Source organism: Planococcus citri, chromosome 5, assembly GCF_950023065.1.
Source record: "Planococcus citri chromosome 5, ihPlaCitr1.1, whole genome shotgun sequence".
NCBI classification, from domain to species: domain Eukaryota; kingdom Metazoa; phylum Arthropoda; class Insecta; order Hemiptera; family Pseudococcidae; genus Planococcus; species Planococcus citri.
In genome coordinates, this window is record NC_088681.1 from 33023157 (window position 1) to 33047235 (window position 24079).

Sequence of the window (24079 nt, forward strand, 5' to 3'; positions counted from 1 at the left end):
CCTTTTAAAAATTATGACAAGAATGCTGTTAAAAATGTCCAAAACTAAAATCGGTCCATTTACGCTTCTGTTATCCCTATGGCTAATTCGAGAGGTGCCGATGAGTAAGTAAAATGATCTAAAATACAGCCCCCCAAAAAAAGGTCCACATCATGAACAAAATGTCTAATTCACTTTCACAAATGAGAATTACAATAAACATTGAATTAAAATATTTTTTAAAAACATTTACAATGTCATACGATACGTAACTCACGACAAACACAATAGGTACAAATAAATAACAAAAAAAAAAAAGAAAGAAAAAACATATACAATTCGAAAACCTAACAAACATTTTGTAAAAACATGTCTTACAAAAAAATCTTCACACACTCGGTTAAAAAAAAAAAAAAAAAACGAGAAAAGTTAACAATACTGATTTTATAACGTCAGCTCCTCAGTAAGAATGACGCCGAATAATTTAAAAATTCATTTAATTTACTGGAATGAACTAAACATTCATTTTAAAAAAATGCATCGAGATTCAAAGGGGAATGATAAAAGTTTTTAAAAAAATACTACAAAAAGGCAATGTTGCGCGATATCATTCAATAATGGAATATACTTAAAAACTACACAATGCTCCGGGCAAATGTCATCTAAAACAGAATAATAAAATCTACAGGGGAAAAAAAACATATTTAACAAAAATGTTCGCAATAAAAAATAAATAAATTATTAAATAAACATCGGTGACTCGAATACATCTTAGCAGAGTGATGACAAAATAAAATAAAAAGCGAGAAATGACTAGAAAATTTCGAAAAGAAAAAATTAATAAAAGATGGAAAGTATTACAAGTCTTAAATAGAAGATAAAACACAAATGTGATGGAACAAATAAACGAGAAACGCGATTTAAAATAATGTTTTAAAATATTGATTTAATAAGTTAATTAAAAAAAAATCATAAATATTTTTTTTCTCATTTAAACTTATCATTTACGTCATTTTTTTCACCATTCTTTCTTTTAAAAACACTTATTATGAAGTCAGTTCTTATAAAATAACGCGAAAATAAATAAATACATAATAAACGCAAATTATACTAAATGCAATTCTCGGCATTTTGATTAGTTACGGTGCATTTACGGCCTTTACCTTTAGGATCGGTTTTCACCGTTGAGTCGATACTTATTTTTCTAGTATTACCGCCTAATGTAACTAAAGCTGAGGCTATTGCGATACCTTTAATCGAAATACGAAAAAAAATTAGTCGCTTAAACCGTAAAATGAAAACATGATTCGCGATACTAACCTGATTGGCCATTTGGAGTATGAGCATCACTACCTGTAGGTAATCTAACAATTAATGAGAGCACAGCCGCTTTATTATTGTTGCACGGTTCCATTGCTATAGGATTCGGATATTCCTTCGAGCAAAAAAAAAATGAAAATAAACTCGTCAAATACTCGAAATAAATTTTTGTTTAAGCTGTAAAATTACTCACTTTTTTCCGCCGACTCAGCGTATCCGATACAGAAATGGTGGTGACGTCTTCCGGTGGGCTTTTCGGATCAATTTCCAAATTAATAGTTGAGAAAGGTCTCCGAGCCATTTGTACCATTTCGACAAAAAGTCTCTGCGAATAAAACAAAAACGAAAAACGCGAATTAAAATCCGCGATCTCACGAACCGGTTGTTTCGTTTATGAATACAAATCAACAGCGTGTAGAAAAAAAAAGAACACAACGCGTCATACCTGACGTCGACGATATGTATCGTATTTTTGCTTGAGTTTCCATAGAACAGCCGCAACCAATAACAACAACAAGAAGCATCTGGAACATAATTCGGCGTAAATGAGAAAATCCATTTTTATCACCTTCACGCATTGATTAAGAATCAACTACTGAACTACTTACGAGGAAAACGTAATAAAAAACTGTTGTAAATTCAGCTTGGGATACTGTGAGAACGATATCTGAATCCATAACGGCGGATGGAAATCATAAACGTAAACGTAAAAAGTAGTCATCGAATCGTTATTGTCTAATCCGAAACTATGCTCGGTTTTGGAAAATCGTGTCCGAAAATTCGAACAATTATGCGCTTCTAGTAACACTTTTTCTTTATCTTTATCACCTGTAGCATAAAAAAAAAATCGACGAATTGAAAATAAAACTTCACTACGGCGTATATTCGCACAAATCATCGGTGAAATCTTGCCTGTTTTCTTTGTAATATTCATTTTCGCCGGAACAGAACATAAAATATTAAAATCAGCGTCGATTTCCGCTTTTGGCGGACTGTTTTTGAAATTAATTTGCCTAAAATGGCGATCTTCCTTTTTCGATAAATTAAACGTGAATTGGAAATCAATCGCTAGTTCGTCTATATCGGGACAAAAATAAAAAAGAACAATACGATAAATTTCAATTAACAACGTAGATACTTGAATATCACGATGTTATTAGAACACTAACAAAAACAAGAGCCACGAGGTACGGTAGGATCTCCCAAATAGTGATTCTGCGTATCGCATTTTTCGCAATGATCTCCAATAATACCTTTGGTCGTACAGAAACACCTTCCGGTCTCCGCGTGACATTGATTAGCTTGATTATTACACTCGCAAGCTATAAAATAACACGCGTAAGATAGAAATAATAATTAATAAGAAATAAAAAATAAACTATAATATAACGCATTAACACTTACGTAAACAAGTCCCTCCGTTTAAAGGATTTCCATAATATCCGTGAATACAACGTTCGCAGTGAGGACCGTGAGTGAAATTACCGCATGGTTGACTGCATATATTTGTATTACTTAAACATACGCTGTGACCGTTGCACTGGCAAGCTGAAAATAGGCAGCAAAAAATGTAACGTATCGATATTCGACGAGCGTTCGAACCGTGAAATGAAAACATTAATAATTTTCTCTTCACAGATCAATGCAATTTGCGATGCATCATTCGAGTTATTTTTTTCTGCGACAAGGTTTGAAAATATTTTAGATTTTAAATTCGTAAGTTCCCAAAATTGGATTTCTTTGGCCTTCTTTTTTCTTGAGATATTCATCAAAGGAAAAAGAAAATAAAATCAGTAAAAGAAATTATTTTCAGTACTTGGAAAGAAACGCAGTAATTCTGCGCCGATAATTTTCTATTGTTTTCCAACCTTCCGATACCAAGACTAGAATTCGAAAAAATCCCTAAAAATTATTCTCAATGAATTCCGACTCTTTAAACGCAATTCACAAATAGACGACCTTTATCAATAACCAATCGAACGCATTTAACAGTTGCATTCCACACCGGATATCTATCGTAATAACGGTAATTTATTCCTCAAGGATGAAATCAGCTGCTCGCTCACGGTCATTGATCTGAGACGCGAACACGAATGAATAACTCACAAGGGCAACACGTAAAACACCAATTTCCGCTCGAGCAAATCTGTGGACTAGTATTTCCACCGGGTAAACAGAATCCTAATCCGGTGCCGGATCCATCGTCGCACCATCCACATTCCGGATCAGTCTGACATTCTCCGCAGGATTTATAAAACGTACAAGCCGATTTACCTGTGACACAATGATAATATTTGAGGATTCATTCAAATTTGAGCATATCTCGAAGGAATGAATTTATATGTACCTGTCGAAGGTCGACATCGATTAGAATTAGCGGTCCATTCGCGACATTGGCCGTAAGGAAAGGTAGACGAATATCCATTTTTATCGATGCATCGTTCTTCGGTATGACACCACATGCAACTATTCTCTGTGCAATTGGAACACGACGTGTAGTCAGAACAGCTATTTGGACACGAGCCCACATCCTGTCGATGAAAAATTACACGCGATTAAATACGTAGGTAGGTAGTTAGGTACTCATTTGTACACGTAACGAATTGAATCAAGTGGGTGTTTCTGTTATTAAACCAACCTGTTGTTCTTCCATTGTTAAATTAGTGGTAGGTACGCAAAACGATCCGCTACGATTCCAGTAGCAGTTCTGTACCAGCGAACATGCCTGACAAGTGTGCTGATTGTGACAGTATGCATTATCGTCGGCGTTACAATTCTGATAAGGCTGTTTCAAAAGAACACAAATCAACGATTAATCATTTCGTTGCATTGAAACGTTCTCCGTATTCTCTCATCTCTATTTGCTGCTTACCAGTGATAAACATTGCAGCACGATAATTACATATTCCATATTCGCTAATTTAAAATAAACGAAGAGAAAAAAGAAACTAAACTCATCGCGATATCAATATACGTACTCTCAAAGTAGTATAGCCCATTGCATTAGGTAAAGGCTCTTTACATCGATTGTTCTGCGTACAGATCCCTTGATGAGGACACCAGCCGCAATGCAGAGACGTCTGTACACACGACTGACAATCGCGTAAAGACGAACATAACTCCATCGACGTGGCGATCTGTGAACGGCTTTCTTCAGCGCATATACTGCAATAAAAAAAATCAAAATTCGAGTTTTTTCAAGTATTCTGTACGCGCTGTGTAAACGAGAAACATATGTTCTCGAGTGATTTCACATTTGTTAATAATTTTCAACCGTAGCGAAGGTTGGCAAACTTCAAGGTTACAAAATTCAGTAGTTCAGTAGGTAGCGATTGGTTCGGGGTCTTCGCTGCGTGTTTCGAAGAAACTTACATGTAAACATTTGAATCATCCGTTCTGTCTAGAGAAGCGGTAATTTGACTACGCGATATGGCAGTATTAGGAAGACATTTTCCTTGGATACGATCCCAAATGCATTTTAATCCTGGTTTCATGTTCAGACAGGATGACTGACTGATAAGTGCAAAACAACTTCCCGGAGTGAATCTAGGATAAAATAAATAAATTTGTTAGCCCTATTTGAGGCGAAAGAGTTCAGACTATAGGTATTTGTTGAAAATTGTGATTGAAATAAAATCCATTAAAAACGTGAATAATATGTTTTCAGAAGGAGATCTACTCGTACTTGAGGTGATGACACTAAGAAAAAAATAATTAGTACCCTTATTTTCTGCTCTCTAAGATGATTCTAATATGACCGTTATCTCGAAGAAAATTTCATCATTTTGAAAATAAACAACCTATGGAAAGTCGCTTACAAAATGTTAACATTTAACAAAGTATTATCTAAAATTGATGAGAAAAAGAATTACGAAATAGTAAGATAAAAAAAGTCTCGAGAGATAAACACATGAATTGCACAACTTGCCTAAAAATACGATGAAAAAATTGAACAAACATTCTCAGAATCATTAATACTTCATGCCTCAAATCCAAATCCCAAATCTTGAGAAAATATCTCGAATTTATATCGTAAAAATACGGTAAAAAACAAAAGTGGTCCCAATTTTCAAAAGTATAACTTAAATTCTCAATTTTCACGAGATCTAAATATTTCAGGACGATACCAAATGTTCCAAATTGGGTCATTGTAGAGTAATACTGACATTTTCGATCAAATCTAAACATTTTCCAGTCAATATTGGACAGTTTCCAAATCGAGTTAATTACAAACCGTTATTCTTTTTCTGAATAAGCATTAATATAAATCACGAGGATCAATTACTTTAGTATATCGTTCATCATTTGTCCATTGAATCCACCATAAATGTACAAAGATCCTTCGAACGTAACAGCCGAATGACCAAACCGAGCTAAATCACTATAAAACATCGATGGCACGGAAGACTTGACCCACGTATCGCAAAACACATCGTACATGAGGAATTCGTGAGAGTAACACTTCATAAATTCGCTGTTGGTTGAGCCATTATACGTATTGCCTCCAAAAACCAGCATCAATCCGTCGATGAAATTGGCCGTATGAAGGTACCGAGGACTCGGAGCTTTCATCAACATTTTCCTGCACGAGACGATACAATTCGATAAAAAATTATAGTCGTCGACCCGCATAACTTGCTCGAAGATTATCTTTTTTACCAAGTGCGATAGGTGGGATCGTACGAGTACAATCTATCACTTATATGAGATGACGCCACACTAGACGATATGAAACCTCCGTACACGTAGATACGCTGAGTAAGCGGGTCCCAAGCGCTGGTATGACCATATCCGCCTTTCACCGGGAATCCTTTGGTTTTAACTATTTTCCATTCTCTTGTGCCTGTGAATTAAATGACCAATACGTGTTACAAAATAACGTACGAATAAACGACGCCTTTCGATAATAAATGCTGAGAATTCGCTCACCGAAATGATACTCTTGGACAGTGTTCAAAAATCCGAATACAGGCGAATATCCAAAAATAACGATCATTATTTCCGATTTACGCGATTTATTTGTAAATAATGTCGCAGTATGGCCGACGCTTTTCAAAGGACCGCACATCGCGGTCGCATTAGATGGAATACAAGGGTCACTTCGAACGGTAATATTCTCCCATGTTTTGGCACTGACATCAAAAGCCCAAAGTTCATTGCAAATTTGCCCATTTGCCGTTACCCCTCCGTAAACGTAGATTTTATCCTGTCAAATGAACCAAAAAAAAACAGGCAATTTAAAAGAGGTAATTACAGCGGAAAATTTTTCCAGAAAGAAAAACTTACTCCGAATAAAACCGAAGAATGACCGTAACGAGGTATAGGAACATTTTTACTATCCATGTGAGGTGTTTCCCATACATTTCCTAAAAAAACGAGAAATACACACATCTGTATAGCATAATGCTTGAAACACCAGTGTAAAAAATCGATTAACGAAATAACGTACCATTAAAATCGTACACATAAATCATCTCCGCCCTATTAAACGATTCTCCACCGATAACGTACATCGAATCTCGCCAAACTACGGCCGTATGAGAAGCAGATCCTTGCGGCAAGAAATCTTTGTGTTGTATTACTTCCCAATATCCATTATCAGCAACTTGGCTGCAGTCATCTCCTACACAATTGATTTGAAAGTTTCGTAAAACAACGATCGAAATTGATCAATCAATTGTCCCAAGTGTTTACCCACCTTTATACTTGGGATTACAATCACATTTATGTTGCTCGCGTTTACAAACGCCGTTACTATAACTGCAGTTATTCGGACAAACAGGAACATCGCAAGCTTCTCCGGTGAACATTGCGTCGCAGGTACATACACCTTCTATACAAATCCCGTTGCCGGAACAGGAAACAGAAGATAAACGACTTGGACATGAATTAAGTCTGCAAAACGAATTCGGAAATTATCAGATTAATTATTCAGTTCATAGGCGGTAACGCTTCGGAATTTAGCTCGTCGATTTTGAAAGATTTGTGAATGTTTACAAGTACCTATGTATGTATTTATATCCGAAAAATGCGGCGGTGAAAAACATTTTTGGGTCAGAGATTTCTAACAAAAGATTCTGAGTGATCAACGTGAGCACGTTGAGCAGAATTTTACCGGAGAAACGTCGTGGGAGTGTTTACACCATTGCATTTTTCGAGTAAAAATACATACAATACATACGAAAACATTCACAAATGTTCCAAAATTGATGAGTCGAATTCCGAAGCGTTATCCTATAGGCTATATTCGTGTAAAACCTATAAAGTATTTCATTTACCTATACGTTATATTAAAACCTGACATATTAATAGCTATGTCACTATAAAAATAAATTAAAGCGTATCCAGACGTAGTAACAATTTCTGGCAGTCGTCTAACAGCATAACTATCCGAATACATTAGTCCACTGAAACACACAATGGAAATATTCAGGTTAGCATCCGATAATGTGGGGTAAAAATCACCATTCAAAGTAAAACCTACCTTAAGACGGCAACTAAAGGAGAATGAATGCTGTCACCATCGAAAATATACAAATAATCCCAGCCACATTCAGTGCCAAATTCTTCGATATGTAATCGAATAGTGGAATTAGAACTACCAGCATCGATCAACCAACTACACCTGCTATCTATGCTGTAATTTCCAATCCCGTCGTAAATGAATCCCGACTGATTCGATAGTCTGAAAGCATACAGAACGTATTAGAAATGTAATTCTTCGATAAACTTTCAAAATCAACAACTTACCTTATCTTGCCACCGCAGAACTGACAAAAAGGTCCTTGCCATCCGTCGCGACATATGCAAGTTCCATTTATACATTCGCCATTCACACACTCGATATCTCGACATTTTATGTTATACGAAAAGACCAAATAAACCGACGAATAGATTACGATCAGCAGCAATATATCGTTACTATACTTCCGCCTATTCTTGGACGTAACAAAGAGTAGCAAACTACTCGTATAGAATGACATTTTCAATCGTACAGTAACATATTTTCACTTGAAAAACACCACCAAGTGAAAAATAACCCGTTGTGTTTTGATTAAACCACAATATTGGACATTTTTGATACGAGAATGAATATTCACGGCAGAGATGGACGGAGCTGAAGATCCACATCCACAACCACATCCACACTGAAATTCACATTTACAAACAAAACGCAGCAGCGTTGTTGTTGAACCCAGTTTTTTCTTATCATTCTTATCAGTTTGTCACTAATTAAAGATTTTTCAGGTGTTATTTGATTTGAGTTATTTCTAATTTCAATTACTTTTCAACAGTTCAGAATGTTCATTGATCGCAATTTTATGCATTTTTTCTGATTATAATGAATGAACAGTTGTAGGTAATTTGTTGGATGATATTACTCGAATGGTCAAAGTTGATTGAAAAGTAAAAAGATGATGGAACTTCATGCATAAAATATGTACTTTTGTAAGATACCTACTACGCTTTGCATAATCGAAAAAGGTACTTACTATTTTGCTAATCAACTTCCAAAAACAGTTAAAGTGTACGCACTTTCATAATTACTAACCTGGCGAACATAAAAAACCATAGTGCTTTAAAACACAGAAAATGCGAAGTCTTTTTCTCGAATGATTTATGCACACAAACGTTCATTGATCGGCCGGAATGCTATGTTCAATGGTCCAATTCTATTTTATAATTTCAGTTTTCCTCTGTTCACAGGATGTCAAGCAAGTGTTTACTACGTTTACCTCGGATAAACCCATCCGAATTTCTAGACTTTTATTTTGAATCGAGTACAGACCCGGATATAAAGCTTCAAAAGGTTCTAGACACCGCAGGTAAATCACAAAAAAATCTCGATTGATGTCCTCGAGTATGGAATTACAATTGTGTAATTTAATACATATATTTTTTGTGTAGCTAATATTATTTCGGCTTCTTATTACCGAATTCAGTTGAAGCAGATTTTTGAAGATTTAAAAGATCGCGAAAATATACAGTATAATGACATCGATGTTCTCGCTGTATTCAAGCTAATATTACATTTATGGATGGTAATGGAAAAAAAAAATTTGTACTGGTTTCCAATGTTCCGGAAACTCCCATGCAAGTCCAAGTCCAAGAACAAGCGCCGGCTCAGTTGGCTGTGATGGTAGAAAATCCGGCTGGTAATGGCATTGGCACAGTAGAACAAATTAAACTAATCAATCCTCCGCCAAACTGGCGAGAAATTTCGTCAACAAATCCGTCACTAACCTATGCTAAAGGCGAAGAATTGTTTGTTGCGTGCGTTAGCCGATCTTGCGGGCCCATTAACTGTTTCTCTGTCGTCATTCTGGTAAAAGATAATAAACTCGTGACAAGTTGAATTCGCATTATTGGAGGTTAACACATTATGTTTTAGGAGAAGAATGCCATGCTGTGGGAAAGCGCTGTAATATCAATCCCACTTCCTGGAGACTGCTGTAATGCAGAGTATGCAGAAACAGACAAAGATGCTTTAGCGGCCATTTTAAGCGTCTTTCGAGAACGGCTGTCCCCGTTGTAAGCACTGTTATAATATTATCCACGTAATAGTTAATAATTTCATGTTTTAATTAACTTGGAATTTTCAGCATAAATCTTGTAAATAGCAAAGGATTCAGACCCAGAGCACCATACGGTGTATTTTGGAATTCCTCTTCCTCCCGCCTCCAGTTCTAGTCAGTTGCCTGTGTAATTTTCGGTGATTTTCAATGTTCAGCAAGTGTGGTACAAAATGAGAACTGTGCATTTTGATCGATTACATTCTTAATTATTTGTCATTTTTGTTGTTTTATTTTGAGTGTCATTTTTTCCGAGGCCAATTATTTTAATTTTTCTATTCTACATACGTGTGCCATAGTCGCAGTTCTATAATGCGATGCAATAATTCCAATACGATGTTTCATGGTTGTGTTTTGTTTCAGTTTTTTCAATCATGTATCTAGATGTAAATTTTTCAAGATGATATGTTATTTATAATATTATTTTGAATTTTGTAATGTTTTCATAAAATGCGTAAATTCTCAAAAAAAAAAAATATACCTATTTGCAACTTTTTCAATTAATTACCTATTGGTTCAGTTTTTGATTTCAAAAAAAGGAAGGTATTTGTACTGTAAAGCATCTGGATTGGCGTTAATACTTTTGGTTTGAGCTCTGAGTTTGACTAAACTTCTCATGTCACTTTTATTATACGGTAGAGTAAGTACGAATAATCAATGGAGTAAATTCACTGAAATGTCATGGGCTGAATGAACGTTTATGGTACCTCTGAAATTTCAAATTGATGATCAATTGTGAGTGTTGGGCTAACACATTTTTCGTTATCATTTGATTTTACCTAACAACGCATCGTCCTCTGTTAGTTACTTTCAAGAACAATGTATAATTACGTAAATGTTTCAATATCGAGCATGTGTACTTCGTCTATCATTAAAACACCAGGAACGAGTTCGGCGATTCCATTATAAGGGATAGATTCTGTGAGCATTTCACATATCCTGTTAGATTTCAATTCAAATCGTAATTCAAACTTTTTCTTTTATCGCAGATGAAAATTGAAATCCTCAAAAACACGATAGTCCAATGTTCAATCAATTCATCAACAATGAAAATCAGCCTTGACTTACGGCAGATTGCTAAAACACATCTTTTAGGCAAAAGCCAAAACGCGTGTTTTTCTAGAACAACCAATACCTTGAGTTATCACTCAAAGGCCTAATCTGTACTCTTAAAATCAGCACACGCCTACACTAATACAAATACGCTCGAAACATCACAATAGAAAAAAAAATCTTTATTAAAAATTACTGCAGATATAATTATATATAAACTATACAGGAAACACTTTAATTAAACAGCAACAATCATGTTACAAAACACTTATGAATACAAGAAACAATAATTCAACTTTACTATAATAATATTAAGAATAAGGTAAAAACCAAGCTGAAAACTCATTGCTCTGACGTATTAGGATATTGAATTTCATTTCTTAGATGGAAAAACTCTTTCGACAATCATTTCATTACAGTTTGCGTACGTATCAGGTACAATTGAACGATGTTGCAGAATAAAATGAAGTGTTTTCAAAAATTGGAAAGGAGTAATTAAATTTAAAAAAAAGAACAGAAATACGATACATATATCAGCAGTCTAAGAAATTCGCAGCCATCAACAATTCCAACGCAATCTGAGGTGCAATAGGAAATTCAGGAATTTCGGTAGAGCTGTTTGTGTATCTGACTTTATACGCGAAGTACATGCAAACTTTTTGCAACACGTGTGATCTGAAAACAGGCATGGAATGAATAATACATCTAAATACAAGGCATGCTTTCAAATTGTAAAAAATACTAACGGGATTTCTCGGAAATGTATCTCGTTGGTTTCGTTTTCAGCAAACTGACCAGGACCGCTCAACATGGCTTTAATCGTACCAGATGTGAGCGCGTGCTCTCTCTTCACTACGAATTCATGGCCGTCGCTGGAAATCAATTTCACGTACATCGCGTCGGGACCTTCGCATCCGCCGTATACTTTATCTTCCTATGAATTAAGAGTAACAATATTCAATACTATAGCTAAATAAACTGGGAAAATGATTATGAAACAGATCAATTACTTTCTTAACATCTTCAACCATTCTTTCGTCACTCATTTTGGCGAATTGTTTGATAGTACTGTAACAAGGCAAAATTGAGGTTCAGAACAGAAATCACGTTAATTACAACGCCAAATCTACAATGATGGCGTTGACGCCTGATACAAGAATAAATAGAAATACTGATCAGAAATTGTTAGTCATCATGACTAAACTCATAATTCGTCGAGGTTTCATCAGAATCCTGACAGGAATTTCCCCAACGTGATAAACACTTGAATGTAATGAATAGAAGAATTTAACATAACTTACCTTGCGAATTGTAAAACTTATACGAAACAATCAGGAAAAAAGGTACTTTTAAAGTAAATGAACACGTTTACTTTGAAAACTAAAATGTCACAATACGGCTTAAGTGCTTCTACGAAAGAAAACTAAGAAAAGAATAGAATAGAAAACAAATAGAAAATGGCAAATGGCAATGGCATCAACACTATTCAAAATACACCACGAAAACGCTACACCACATACACCCGCACTACTACAAAGAAAATTTTTGCAGTGGTGGGAGTAAAAAGGTGAGAAGAAAGCCGGAGAGAGTCAAACCAAGTCAAACATCTACCCTAAATTGTGTACCTGTACTACCTGCTCAAGTCTACCAATTTGGTCTACCGATGGTAACGTATTTACCGGGTAGCCATTTTTTTTTCAAATTTCAATAGTGGACTTTTGAGTTTGAAATTTGTGACAGCATCTTAGGTATAAAATTGATAAGAGACTTCGACTTATCAAAAAAATTGAAAACAAAAACAAAATTTTTGAAATTTTTTACTTGCTGAAAAAAAAGTCTGAAAAATTTGTCCATCTTCATGCAAGTCGTCGATTTTTGAAGATTTTGTTTCATTTTGTATTGTGATTTAACATTCCGCTCTTCATTAGTTAAGTACTTCTGTGTAAGTATTTCTTTATTTTAAAATTTTCACTGTTCTAACCAAACTCTGACAATGCCGATTCACCACAAGATATTAATTTTCTCGCTAAGGGATTTTCCTTCGAATTCTCTTCTATTCTTCAAGAGTCAAGAGCTACCGATTTCATTTCTATTTAAAAGCTCGTGATAGGTCTCTATCGTAAGAGAGGAGAGTAAGAGGACACATTACTCGATTACCTAGCAATTTCCATTCTGCCGTATTTAATTTCTGAATATAGCGTTAGATTTCATTACGTGTATTTGCAAAATGTCTGAGGAACCTAACGACGTTAATGATTTCGTTGTTTTCTCCGAAAACGCGGAGAAGCCTTCCACAAATGTTTCACCTCCGCGCGACGTTTCGAAGGAAAAAAAACCTAGCGATGTGAAAAATTCTCCAGAAAACACCGATTCCAAAGCGAAATCACCGAAAGATCCATTGAATGAACCCAAATCGAAATCTAAAAAGGTTGAAAAAACGCCAGAAGAGGGCAATAAATCACCCGAAGACGCGAAAGAATCGATAGAAGTGCAACACGTTGATGCCGAGGCGAAGGCTCTAGTCGAAGACGATGTAAAACTTACCGAGGTCGAAAACCCGGCTGAAAAAGAAATGGCTAACATCAACGAAACTGTAGAAAGTTTGGAAGAAGCTAAAAAAAAAGCAGAAGATGATTTCACCGCTGCCGCCGAACATATTTTGTCGAGTCCTTCTGATTTATCGCAAGTTGTTTCTTCGTTCGAAAATGCGCAACCAATTTACGGCAGCGAAGCTTTAAACTTTCGAAACGACGAAGAAAACCCTCCTTCGCCTAAGGAAGAAAAGACTAATGAGGATCAAGAAAAAGCCCAAAAATCTGGTGATAAAAAAATTAAAGCATCTCCGGAAAACAATAAAAGCAAGACTAATGAAAGCGAGAAAAAAGATGCTGATTGGGAAATGAAACGAGATAGAAAAAAGAGCTCTGTTTTGACCGATGCTGATCTGACTCGTAAATCGTCCGAAGATCCCTATCATATTGAGATTCCGCTGAAGAAAAAGATCAGCAAGAACACTCGTAAAAAGTTATGGCGTGAATTACAAAAAAGGAAACCTTTTATATCGGCGAGTGTTTATGCCCATATACAACATTTTGCAAAACCGCCGTTCCAAACTTGGGGATGTCATAATTGCGGTTACAGAAAAACTATCAGATCGTACTCGAATGAATATTTGAACCCGTAATAAAACCGTTTAAATTATTTTTTTTTAAATGTAAAAAATGAATCAATGCACGATGCTAGTATGTAGTATGTTTTTAATTTCACTTTTTCAAGGTCCTAAAACTTGATTTTCTAGTGCACCTTGTTTATGAGTACAAATTATACAAATGCTTCGTTCATAAAAATGGTTTTATTTATTTCCTAGGTTCTTATTGATGGCTGCTTAAAGACTAAAGAAACATGAATACACGAGCTAATTTGCCGCTGTATAGTAGTTTGTTATACCAGGAAGCACGTAGTTGGACCGAAGATTTACCCGTGTGCAAAAATTCCGGTAAATACAAATTCTAAATAATATTCTCAAAATAATCAAAATCTGTCTGTTGAAATATTATTAATAACTTTTCAAATTTTAAAAATAGGTATCGGTTTATCTACAAATGCCGTATATCGTGAAGACGATCATCGACAAGAAGATCATGAGTTCGAAGATCAAAGTTTTCACATTAAATATAACGATAAGATAAGTTTATATGGTATTTTCGATGGTCACGAGGGTGTTCAATTTGCTAAATATGCTGTTGACACAATAACAGCGGAAATATTACTCGAATTAGATGGGGAAAAATCCGATAAAGAAGTGAAACAAGTTTTAAAGTACTACTCTTAATTCAAGTTTACTTTCTGATAATTTTGAATGAAAATAATACCTCATTAAATTTCAGACAAGCATTCAACACTGTTGAGAAAAACTATCTGGAAGCAATTGGCGATAAACTGGCTGAAAAAGCTAGTCTACAAATGGAAATTCCAGAAGATGTAACACCTTACGAAGCTTACCAAAAATATCCAGCGCAAGTAAATTGAAAAAAAAAAATACTGTTTCCCTTCCGAATGTTCCACGATTTTATATTTCACTGCTCAACAGATAGAAAAATTGAAAACCATTAATACCGAACTGTCTTGCGGTACAACTGCCGTGGTTTCTTTGATTTATAACGATCGACTATATGTTGCGAATGTCGGTGATTGTCGAGCTTTAATATGTAAAACAGACGCAGATGGGGTGCTTAAAGTAATTCCATTAAGTCAAGATCATAATTTGTCTAATGAAGATGAAGTTCTCAGGCTAGTCAATTTAGGGATGTCTCTGAAAAATATTCGTAAAGGTAAAAATACGGTGCTTCGAAAATCGCCAATACGAGATCATTTCTTTACAATTCAACGAGTCGTGTTTATTTTTAGGATTTCGTTTTGGGAATCACGAGAATACTCGTTGTTTAGGAAATTATCTAGTCAAAGGAGGATACAAAGAATTTGAAGAGTTGAGTTGCGCTTCCGCTGAACCAGTCATAGCCGAACCTGAAATCACGGAAGGCAAATTACTCGATAAATCTTATAGGTTAATAATTATTACGGTAATTTTTGTATACCGATTCCCAAGAATATCAAATTGAAATGATTTTCTCTTCTAGATTCCTTATGCTTATGTCTAGTGGACTATATCGTTCCTTAGAAGATGCTACTGGAACCACCAGTGTAAATAAAGAAATAGCTCAGATGGTTGTAGAACAGGTATTTTTTTGTTTGCTATAGCTGCTTTGGACAATGATACTAGTTTTCAGTATATAATGTAGTTCGCTTATTAAATTTAGTATCTATTTACAGTTCAGAATTCAGTCAACGCTGACAGGAGTAGCTCAAGCTGTGGTCGATAAAGTAGTCAGAATACATCATGATGCTTACATGAGTCGTACCGGAACCGAACGTGCTGTGGTCAGTAAAAGGGAAGATATAACGCTTCTTATTCGAAATTTCAATTTCCCGCTACCTCATGCCATTTCACCTGTATCTTGTCCTTCGGTGAATTTTGAAATGATGCAACAAAGGGAAGAAAGCAGAGGTAAAATTATCTAAAAACTAGTCTAAACCTTTAAAGTCAACTGACGATCGTTTTTTTCTTCATTTTTTTTATTTTTAGAAAGTACTCAAGAAGATTCAAATGATACTATTGATTCCAAAGAATCAACCGTCGACTCATCGCAAACCAGCACCGAAAAATCCGTTCTTGTTTCTGCGAAAACGGTTAAACCTTACGTCGACTTCAGTAATTATTACGCTGAAGTTGAAAAAGCTAGAATAAACGGCGATTTGCCGGATGGCATCGAGTTTTTTTAATGCAAATGTTACTGTGCACGCGTCACTTAGTTGATTCCTATTTTCTCAGTGTTTTCCTACGTATAAGTTAACTTCGTTTCAAGTGCATGACTTGAATCATTTTGATCACGTGAACATTTTAATCGCCGAAATTACGTGCACGAGAATATTCTGCCATCGACCTCGCGTCTTATGAATTTCATTGTACAAAATGAACAACTCTTTGGACATTAAAATCGTCTAATTACCTACATTTATGTATTATGATTACAAGCGATTTATTTTATAAATAACAAATTATACATTAAAAAATTATTACATTAGATTTCTGCGTGTAAAAATAATAAAACGACTTCTACAAACAATATTTCTCAATTTTTTGAATCAATAGTTTTTAAACTTAAGACATACAACATTAAATAAAAATCGATAGAAAAAAGTTTTTCACAATTATAATACAGAAAGAAAAGAATTCTTAAGAATAACCGAAATGATAGCGTAGTTTTTGACAATATGTAGATATATTCAAGAAGAGTGGGGAAAGAAAAAACGCATCAAGTTATTTAGCATTAAATATACAATAATATGTAACAACGCTATGAAAGCTCGGTTAATCGACGAAACTTTGTTCCACGCACATTTTTACTCTCTTTTCGTATTCTCTTCTATTTTCTTTGTATAATTGTGCAGCCATCGAGTTGGCCGGTGAATTAGGATTTGGGTCACTAAGTAACGACTGTAAATGAAAAATACTATGTTAAAAGAATTCGAAATGCATTCGTTTTTGGTTTTTCCATTTACCAACCTGAATAGAAGTCAATATAGCAGATACATCGTACGTCGGACTCCATCTATTTTGTAAAATATCTAAACATATACCACCATCTGCATATACATTAGGATGAAACATTTTTGAGACGAAGCGAACCGTAGGCGCTTTATTAGGATATTCTTCGGTAAATTCTATCGTTAGCTTAAAGGTTCCATCTTCAAATGGAGTATCGTGAGGTCTGCAAAATCATAAGACTGGTTAGTTTGCAATAATCGTTCGATGATTAGTGCGTTATGACTCATGCATACCCGAAAATGACCGCATTCCATATCATAATATTATTATCAGTTGGAGCACCGCTGACACCAGTTGGAGGATCTTCTTGTAACCTAATATCAAACAAAAATAAAAATTGATTACATTACGAATAAATAATGCTATAATATTCGAAATAGCAGCACAGAAATACATAATATGGTTGTATATGAAAAAGCATAGTTTGAAGAGAAACAGTATACTAAAGAATACCTTTCTGAATGAGTTCATATTTTGATCATGGCTCAAATTATGAACACAAAACCATAATCCAAAACAATGACAATGATACATAGTAAATAAAGGGTAGTGAAAGTGTATTAAAAATTGTAACTCTTGACGTAAAATGCATGAAGGAGTTTATCCAACATTGATGACCAAACGAATTATAGAATAAGTGTAGCGCAATAATGACTAATTACCTTTTAAAATCTCTCATTAATCTTCTTCTTGCTGGAGTCGACATTACAACCTTTAGTAAAGCACCAAATTAAAAATTACACTAAAACTGAAACAATGCAACTCGAGTAGTTTAATATAAGACAAAGAAGGTTTATCACGGGTACTTGATGAAATAAAGAATGAATGGATGGAAGAAAATGACGAATATTTTTTGATGCTATAATTAATATTGAACTTTTTATCAAGAACACAAAATAAAAAGATTAAAAATACTTCGCCTGAAAAACCAAGTGGCAATGCCTCCCTAATTAGTCAAATTGACCTTGTCTATGAATTCTGATTATTTTTGTTGTAGTAAACAAACATTTGTGTTTCTTGTAGAGAGCGTATTCGGACCTCCACGTTCCCCAGAGCGCGCTAGCATTCGTGGTACGTGATTGGTCAGTGATATTCTGTGCTCTTAGGTGCTTATCAAAACGGGACTTTTTATCACAAACTTCGGCGATTTCAAATTCGATGTTATATTTTCATTATTTCACATTGAATAAAACTAAATTTACGCATAGAGAATTGCTTTGCGATCGTGCTATCGAGTAAATGTTGTGGTGAATTAAAATAACACTTGCAAAGAACTTTAAATTCATTTAATCGTGCAACTTTGTTTCATCCTTCTAAGCTCACTAAAACACTGTAACTCGAGGTAATATTCATTATTCACAACATATAACGATACTAGAAGTCATATATTAATCAAAAACACTAAAAAAAACACCACGAAATTTACGAAATTAATGAAATATCGTTGAAAATTAATACGAGAATGAAATCGCCGAAGTTTGTGATAAAAAGTCCCGTTTTGAAATGTAAACAACCAGAGCACAGAAATATCAACAGCCAATCAGAATGCGCGACGGTATCGCCCTCTGGGGAACGTGGAAGTCCGAATGGAAAGAATCAATTGTGTAACGCCCTCTTCTAAAAAGTTACATGAACTAACGCCTACTAAGAAAAGTAAATAAAAATAAACGCCATAAAGGCATTAAAACAAAACACCTTTCCCCAGTTCCCTCTATGTGACTATTTATGGAATATTGGAAGAGGTAGGGTACTTTACAAAATTTGCATCTTACTGTAGCTGTAACAATTAATTACTTAGGCCGAATTTTGATGATTTCAATGTGAACTTGAATTTGAAAATAATAGCAGTATAGCAGTGAGATTGTCTTTTCGAAATCGTATTGGAAATTTAAACATTTCAAAATGAGTCTGACCGGGTGTTACGCGGTTATGAAGTATTTGGTGTTTCTGATGAATTTGGTGTTTTGGGTAAGTTGAAACTTTCGAAGCTTTTACTCTTTCATCAATAATGCTAGAAAAAACGTAAATTGAATTAAATATAAAAGACTAACATTGATTTGATTTGAATTCCATAGGTTTCCGGACTGCTTACAATAGTTCTGTCAGTATGGATGTTAATTGATCCAACGTTTTACATCAGTATGGCTCAAGATGAATCGAGCTATTACTCAGGAATCTGTCTTCTGTTTCTGGCCGGTACCTTATTGTTCATTGTAGGATTCTTGGGATGTTTCGGGGCCTACAATGAGTCACAACGTTTACTGGTTCTGGTAAGAGTCACTACATAGAATGATTATCATTTCTCCGGAAACCGATTTTATCTATTCTGATAATTTTAGTTTTTCTGCGGACTGTTACTCATCCTCGTGGCGCAAATTGCTACTGCTGTCTGGGCGTATTCCAACAGCGATAAGTTAAGCGATCTGCTACGGTACACTGTTCGTAGTACTGTACAGTACGAATATGGTAAACCAGATTCACAGAGGACTGATGCATTTGATGCTATTCAGAGCGGAGTACGTATATTTGGAAAACTTGCCTATGTAATTTAATTATGTTCATTTCTTACAATAAAATCAACTATATGTTTTGTACAGTTGAAATGTTGTGGTGCTTATGGCCCTGAAGACTGGTCTGGAAGCTCATGGAAAGGAGAAGAAAATGAATTAAAATTGACTATGCGATCGACCTTACAACCTTATGAGATCCCGAAAAGTTGTTGTGATTTAGAGCACTATACTGAAATACAATGTAATGATGCTGTCAAAGTGAACGTAACTGCTAAGATTTCTCCTGTGATTTACTCCGCGGTAATTTCAATTGAATTAGTGAGTTCTGCCTAAAATTCGTTCATCGATGATATTAATTTTTGAATTTACTTCAGGGTTGTTCCGATAAATTACTTGAAACCCTCAGAGAGTATATGAACACTGTCATCATAATTACGATAGCAATTGGTATCGTAGAATTCTTCGCGTTGATCATTTCCCTCATCCTATGCTGTGCCATCAGAGCTGTAACGAAGTATAAATAAGCGGGAATTGCAAAATACAACAAATCTACTGAATATAGACAATTTATGAGATAATCAGAATTTCAAGCATTCGCTTTTTTTGGATACTAATATTTTTATACTCCAGCTTTTAACCCGATTCTTATTTTGTAACTGATTTTTTAGTTTTTTATTTTTTTTTTGTTAAAATTTGTTTTTATGACAATTTTTTGATTTTTGTCGTTGTTATGCGTATTTTTATCTTTTTTTTTTTTCTGAAGAGATGCTGTTTTAACCAAATCCATTAATTTAAAAATACTGCCAAAGTACAAAACCATAGCATTTACTTAAAGTTGGTTTTACATTAAGTTTATTTATGTTATGAAAATTATTATAAGGCGAGTGAAAACTGAACATTTTTTTCAAAAGACTTTGCATTTTCACGTAAACATTACATTTTTTACCCCACCATTAGTCAAGTGTTTCAAGCGCTGATCTTGACGCATTTGTCTCCCTTTTTATTTGAACGGTTTATCAAATATTTTTATTTTCGACGTATGATATAATTTTTATTGAATAAGTTAACCTTTGACCTGTATGTTAGGAACGACGCAGTCAGTTTTTTTTAGAACTAGTCACTGTACTAATATAAGTGTAATTTTATTAATTTTATATAGACTTTTAATCTATGTATTTTCATAATGTAACATTGCAGTTTACATGACAAAAATTGTATTTTCATGATATTTTAACTAAAGCTGCCATATTATGTAGATCTTGAGCTTACATGAAGTACCGATGTTATGTGTGGATCTGTTATTTTTTAAATCACTAATTGATAATAATTTATGTACATTTCAGTTTTTGTATCGATTAAAAAATTATATATCATTTTTTTGTGAAGATTAAGTTGAATCATTTTATTACGTTTTTTATCCTGCTGTAAACAGATGGAAGGATGTACTCCTGCATGATTATTTGTTCAAAGGTCAGATTATAATCCGTACTTATCCTTTCAATTTTCAAAGGATATTATTACCGCGGTCAGAGTTGATTTTGTTTTTAATTCAAGTGGATTTACAAAATGAAACAAGAAGCTGATATGGATGATATCAACAGTTGAAAAATGAAAAATCGTGATTCGCGTTAATCTAAAAAACAAACAGGTCAATGAACAAATAAGTATATTTACGTTTCGCACATAAACAAAAAAGAACAGAAAATATATCTGTCGCTTCGACAGTAAAAATATAATTTAAAATTCAGAGTGAGTATTATAACTATAATAGTAACATTTTGTTTCATACTTTTAGGAAACGAAAATCAGCTAAAAGGTAGGTAACTAACAAGAAACACGCAGAAAATAGCAAAGCAAATTCTAAAAAGAAAAGTCTCTACCAGACAAAATGAAATTCACACGAAAAAAATACTAGTTACGAATAAAAGGAATGAAAATAATTTTAGATATGCATCAAGTAAAGGCATTTTAGCCTTTACGGTACACCATTCTGAAAATTGTTTCCATAATTGAATAAACTAGATGATGTTGATGCTGTAGGTGACCATAATGAAGTAGATGCAGATTTTGATGAAGCTGCCGAACGTCTGTACCTACGAAAATATGTAAGCTTGCATTCAAAATCAAATTTTAAAAGTACAATAATTTCGAAATTTAAAATTTTACCTCGCATCGTCTGTGGAAGTTGGTAATTCGTTCTTGTTCGCTTTCAATTCATTACGAAGTCCGGAGACGCGATTTTTCGCCAGTAATATTTCATTCTTGGCTAACTGAAAATCACTTTTCACTACCTGAATATCGTTCTTGACCAGCTGAAAATCTTTTTTCACCAATTGAATACTATTTCTCATCAGCTGCAGATCTGTTTTGATGGACTGAATATCAGTTTTCATTTTCTCGGTCATATCGTGGAGTCCGTCTTTAGCAGTCGATTGAATCATATCTTTTAAAACCCCTTGGAGAGATCTGCAAAATTGTCTCTTTTAATAAATCCATAAAAATAGATATGGTGGTGATAAGGTCATAGCACTTACATCAATTTGTGGTGACAGCAGTTTCCTCAGCCTTTGCTGTTTCTGGAGGAAGTTCGTGCATCTTTCTCTTCTTTTATCATCACCATCGGGTTAACACTCAGTAATTCACTATTCTAAATCTACTCGAATAATCTTTACACGTATTTTAATAAGTTTTCGCTACATGTTTTTCATTTCTAAGCACATAAAAGTTCAGCAAAATTGATTTCCTCTTTGCTTGTTGAATCACAAACACACTGATAAATGTGTTAGAACACGTTCTAAAAGTGCTGAAAAATACGAAGTTCATTGCGTTTACCACCATTGCAATCCCCCACTCCTTTCATGTGATCATGCTTGTAAAACGTACCCTTCATTGATATCTTTGCTTTTGATAACGCAAACGCACTAACACACGAAGCTTTCAAACTTTCTTAAAATGGTTTATTTGATGAATTATTCGAATTCATGCTTCCCGTAAAAAATTTTCGATCAGAAGTGAGATAAATTTGATAGAATATCAACTAGTGAAACAATGGATCCAAATATTTTGATCAATTTAGCCAGAGACAAAACATCTTTGACCGTTGCATCTACAGACCGAACATGCCGATTGTACACTCCCGGTGAAGTTGTGTCTCCTTTGAGTGATTTTATGCGGTAAACATTTGCTATTTATACTCGATAATGTAAATTTCAATGATCAGGACTCTACGATATTGTTTCTCTTTAGCGGGCATGGTACATACCCTGAAGATGATCAACTGAAAGCTTCCGTGGCTGGAATTAAAGAAGAAATCGGACGATTAATCTGCGTGAAACCGTTAAAAGCCCGATATAATGGTGAAGTAGGAGATGTGGTAGTTGGCAGAATTACTGAAGTTACCCAAAAACGTTGGAAAGTTGATACAAATTCTAGACTTGATTCTAATCTACTTCTAAGCTCCGTCAATCTTCCCGGTGGCGAATTAGTAAGTAAATTTTTGTCCCAACAATTCATTAAACTCGTGTATTATTATGATTCAACTTTCGTTTCTTTCAGAGAAGACGAAGCGCTGAAGATGAACAGATGATGAGAAAATATTTAGTAGAAGGAGATTTAATTAGCGCCGAAGTACAGAGTATATTTCAAGATGGGTCTTTATCTTTGCATACACGAAGTTTTACTTATGGAAAAGTAATAATTTACCGTTTTGTTTTTGTTTTTATTACGCCTTCTGCTAAAATTTTGCCTTTTGTTTTTAGCTTTCTCAAGGAATCCTTATCAAAGTCTACCCAGCTTTAATTAAAAGATGCAAAACTCATTTTCATCACCTTCCTTTCGGCGCTAGCGTGATATTAGGAATGAATGGATTTATATGGATCTGTCCATCCACCAGTATAGAAAACGATAGCAGCGGAGGATTCACTCAGGATTTGGAAGAAGTATGATTTTCGATAAGACTCGCCATAAATTTTTTATGGGAATAATATTAATATCATTTTGTGTTTTATGACTTTTATAGAAAATTCCTAAACCTGATCGCGAAGTCATAGCTCGTTTGAGAAACTGTATACTCGCTTTAGCTGCCAGCAAAATTCCTTTGTATGATACCACTATTACTTACGCTTATGAAGAATCCATGAAATATGAAGATGTAAGAAATCTGTTCTGAAATGTAATATGTATCATATCATACCTACTTATAGGTATTGTGAACTTTAATCGTTTCATGATTAATTTTCAGCTCAGCGATCTCTTAAATCCGGAAGCTATGTTAGATATTGCCATATTAACTCAGCAAAGAAGATTACAAATGATGGATGATTCGTGAATATTCTTCCACAACTCTACAAGTTATATTTGAATGTTTTTTTTTTCAAATTTTGTTTTGAATTTTTTTAGGAATATATTACAATTTTTGCGTAGTTGTCAATTATTATTAACAGCCTAAAAAAATATTGACCAATTATAATACGTGTAAT

At 34.4% G+C, this 24079-nt stretch overlaps 7 protein-coding genes and 1 long non-coding RNA gene across 9 annotated transcripts; 4 read left to right on the forward strand and 4 right to left on the reverse strand.

The window, feature by feature from the left end:
* Positions 1–150: 150 nt before the first annotated feature.
* On the reverse strand, positions 151–8438 carry dsd (attractin-like protein dsd). The gene is made up of 22 exons (XM_065367775.1): positions 8050–8438; positions 7784–7984; positions 7578–7706; positions 6998–7194; positions 6749–6922; positions 6586–6665; positions 6229–6505; positions 5959–6142; positions 5585–5881; positions 4672–4845; positions 4278–4464; positions 3938–4084; positions 3647–3830; positions 3406–3573; positions 2704–2847; positions 2469–2621; positions 2212–2376; positions 1908–2127; positions 1745–1823; positions 1493–1624; positions 1300–1414; positions 151–1229 (listed from the first exon to the last, which is right to left on the reverse strand). Exons 1-22 carry the CDS (start codon positions 8280–8282, stop codon positions 1090–1092), a joined length of 3780 nt encoding a protein of 1259 aa, XP_065223847.1. The 5' UTR covers positions 8283–8438; the 3' UTR covers positions 151–1089.
* Positions 8439–8565: 127 nt separating this feature from the next.
* On the forward strand, positions 8566–10091 carry LOC135848015 (uncharacterized). 2 transcript variants are annotated; one of them, XM_065367780.1, is made up of 5 exons: positions 8566–8784; positions 9007–9125; positions 9208–9625; positions 9692–9831; positions 9903–10091. In XM_065367780.1, the coding sequence occupies exons 3-5, from the start codon at positions 9335–9337 to the stop codon at positions 9988–9990; spliced, it is 519 nt and encodes a 172-aa protein (XP_065223852.1). In that variant the 5' UTR covers positions 8566–8784; positions 9007–9125; positions 9208–9334; the 3' UTR covers positions 9991–10091. The 2 variants fall into 2 exon arrangements, with proteins under 2 accessions (XP_065223852.1, XP_065223853.1); XM_065367781.1 differs by having other exon boundaries at positions 9243–9625.
* Positions 10092–11092: 1001 nt separating this feature from the next.
* EloC (elongin C) lies at positions 11093–12385 on the reverse strand. The gene is made up of 4 exons (XM_065368546.1): positions 12227–12385; positions 11936–11993; positions 11672–11859; positions 11093–11600 (listed from the first exon to the last, which is right to left on the reverse strand). The coding sequence occupies exons 2-4, from the start codon at positions 11969–11971 to the stop codon at positions 11459–11461; spliced, it is 366 nt and encodes a 121-aa protein (XP_065224618.1). The 5' UTR covers positions 11972–11993; positions 12227–12385; the 3' UTR covers positions 11093–11458.
* A 330-nt stretch (positions 12386–12715) lies between these two features.
* LOC135848604 (TGF-beta-activated kinase 1 and MAP3K7-binding protein 1-like) lies at positions 12716–16609 on the forward strand. Its single transcript, XM_065368541.1, has 9 exons — positions 12716–12867; positions 14293–14421; positions 14510–14744; positions 14813–14945; positions 15016–15256; positions 15333–15489; positions 15563–15662; positions 15756–15990; positions 16069–16609. Exons 2-9 carry the CDS (start codon positions 14328–14330, stop codon positions 16263–16265), a joined length of 1392 nt encoding a protein of 463 aa, XP_065224613.1. The 5' UTR covers positions 12716–12867; positions 14293–14327; the 3' UTR covers positions 16266–16609.
* Ubc6 (ubiquitin conjugating enzyme 6) lies at positions 16467–18061 on the reverse strand. The gene is made up of 4 exons (XM_065368544.1): positions 17754–18061; positions 17325–17405; positions 17050–17254; positions 16467–16980 (listed from the first exon to the last, which is right to left on the reverse strand). The coding sequence occupies exons 1-4, from the start codon at positions 17795–17797 to the stop codon at positions 16855–16857; spliced, it is 456 nt and encodes a 151-aa protein (XP_065224616.1). The 5' UTR covers positions 17798–18061; the 3' UTR covers positions 16467–16854.
* A 715-nt stretch (positions 18062–18776) lies between these two features.
* On the forward strand, positions 18777–20986 carry Tsp96F (Tetraspanin 96F). The gene is made up of 5 exons (XM_065368543.1): positions 18777–19059; positions 19167–19361; positions 19431–19607; positions 19689–19901; positions 19976–20986. Exons 1-5 carry the CDS (start codon positions 18994–18996, stop codon positions 20123–20125), a joined length of 801 nt encoding a protein of 266 aa, XP_065224615.1. The 5' UTR covers positions 18777–18993; the 3' UTR covers positions 20126–20986.
* Positions 20987–21250: 264 nt separating this feature from the next.
* LOC135848611 (uncharacterized) lies at positions 21251–22359 on the reverse strand. The gene is made up of 3 exons (XR_010559395.1): positions 22136–22359; positions 21768–22067; positions 21251–21694 (listed from the first exon to the last, which is right to left on the reverse strand). It is a non-coding gene; the product is annotated as an uncharacterized LOC135848611 (long non-coding RNA).
* A 145-nt stretch (positions 22360–22504) lies between these two features.
* Rrp4 lies at positions 22505–24022 on the forward strand. Its single transcript, XM_065368542.1, has 6 exons — positions 22505–22774; positions 22848–23085; positions 23157–23291; positions 23360–23539; positions 23620–23751; positions 23842–24022. Exons 1-6 carry the CDS (start codon positions 22650–22652, stop codon positions 23926–23928), a joined length of 897 nt encoding a protein of 298 aa, XP_065224614.1. The 5' UTR covers positions 22505–22649; the 3' UTR covers positions 23929–24022.
* The last annotated feature ends 57 nt before the right edge of the window (positions 24023–24079 follow it).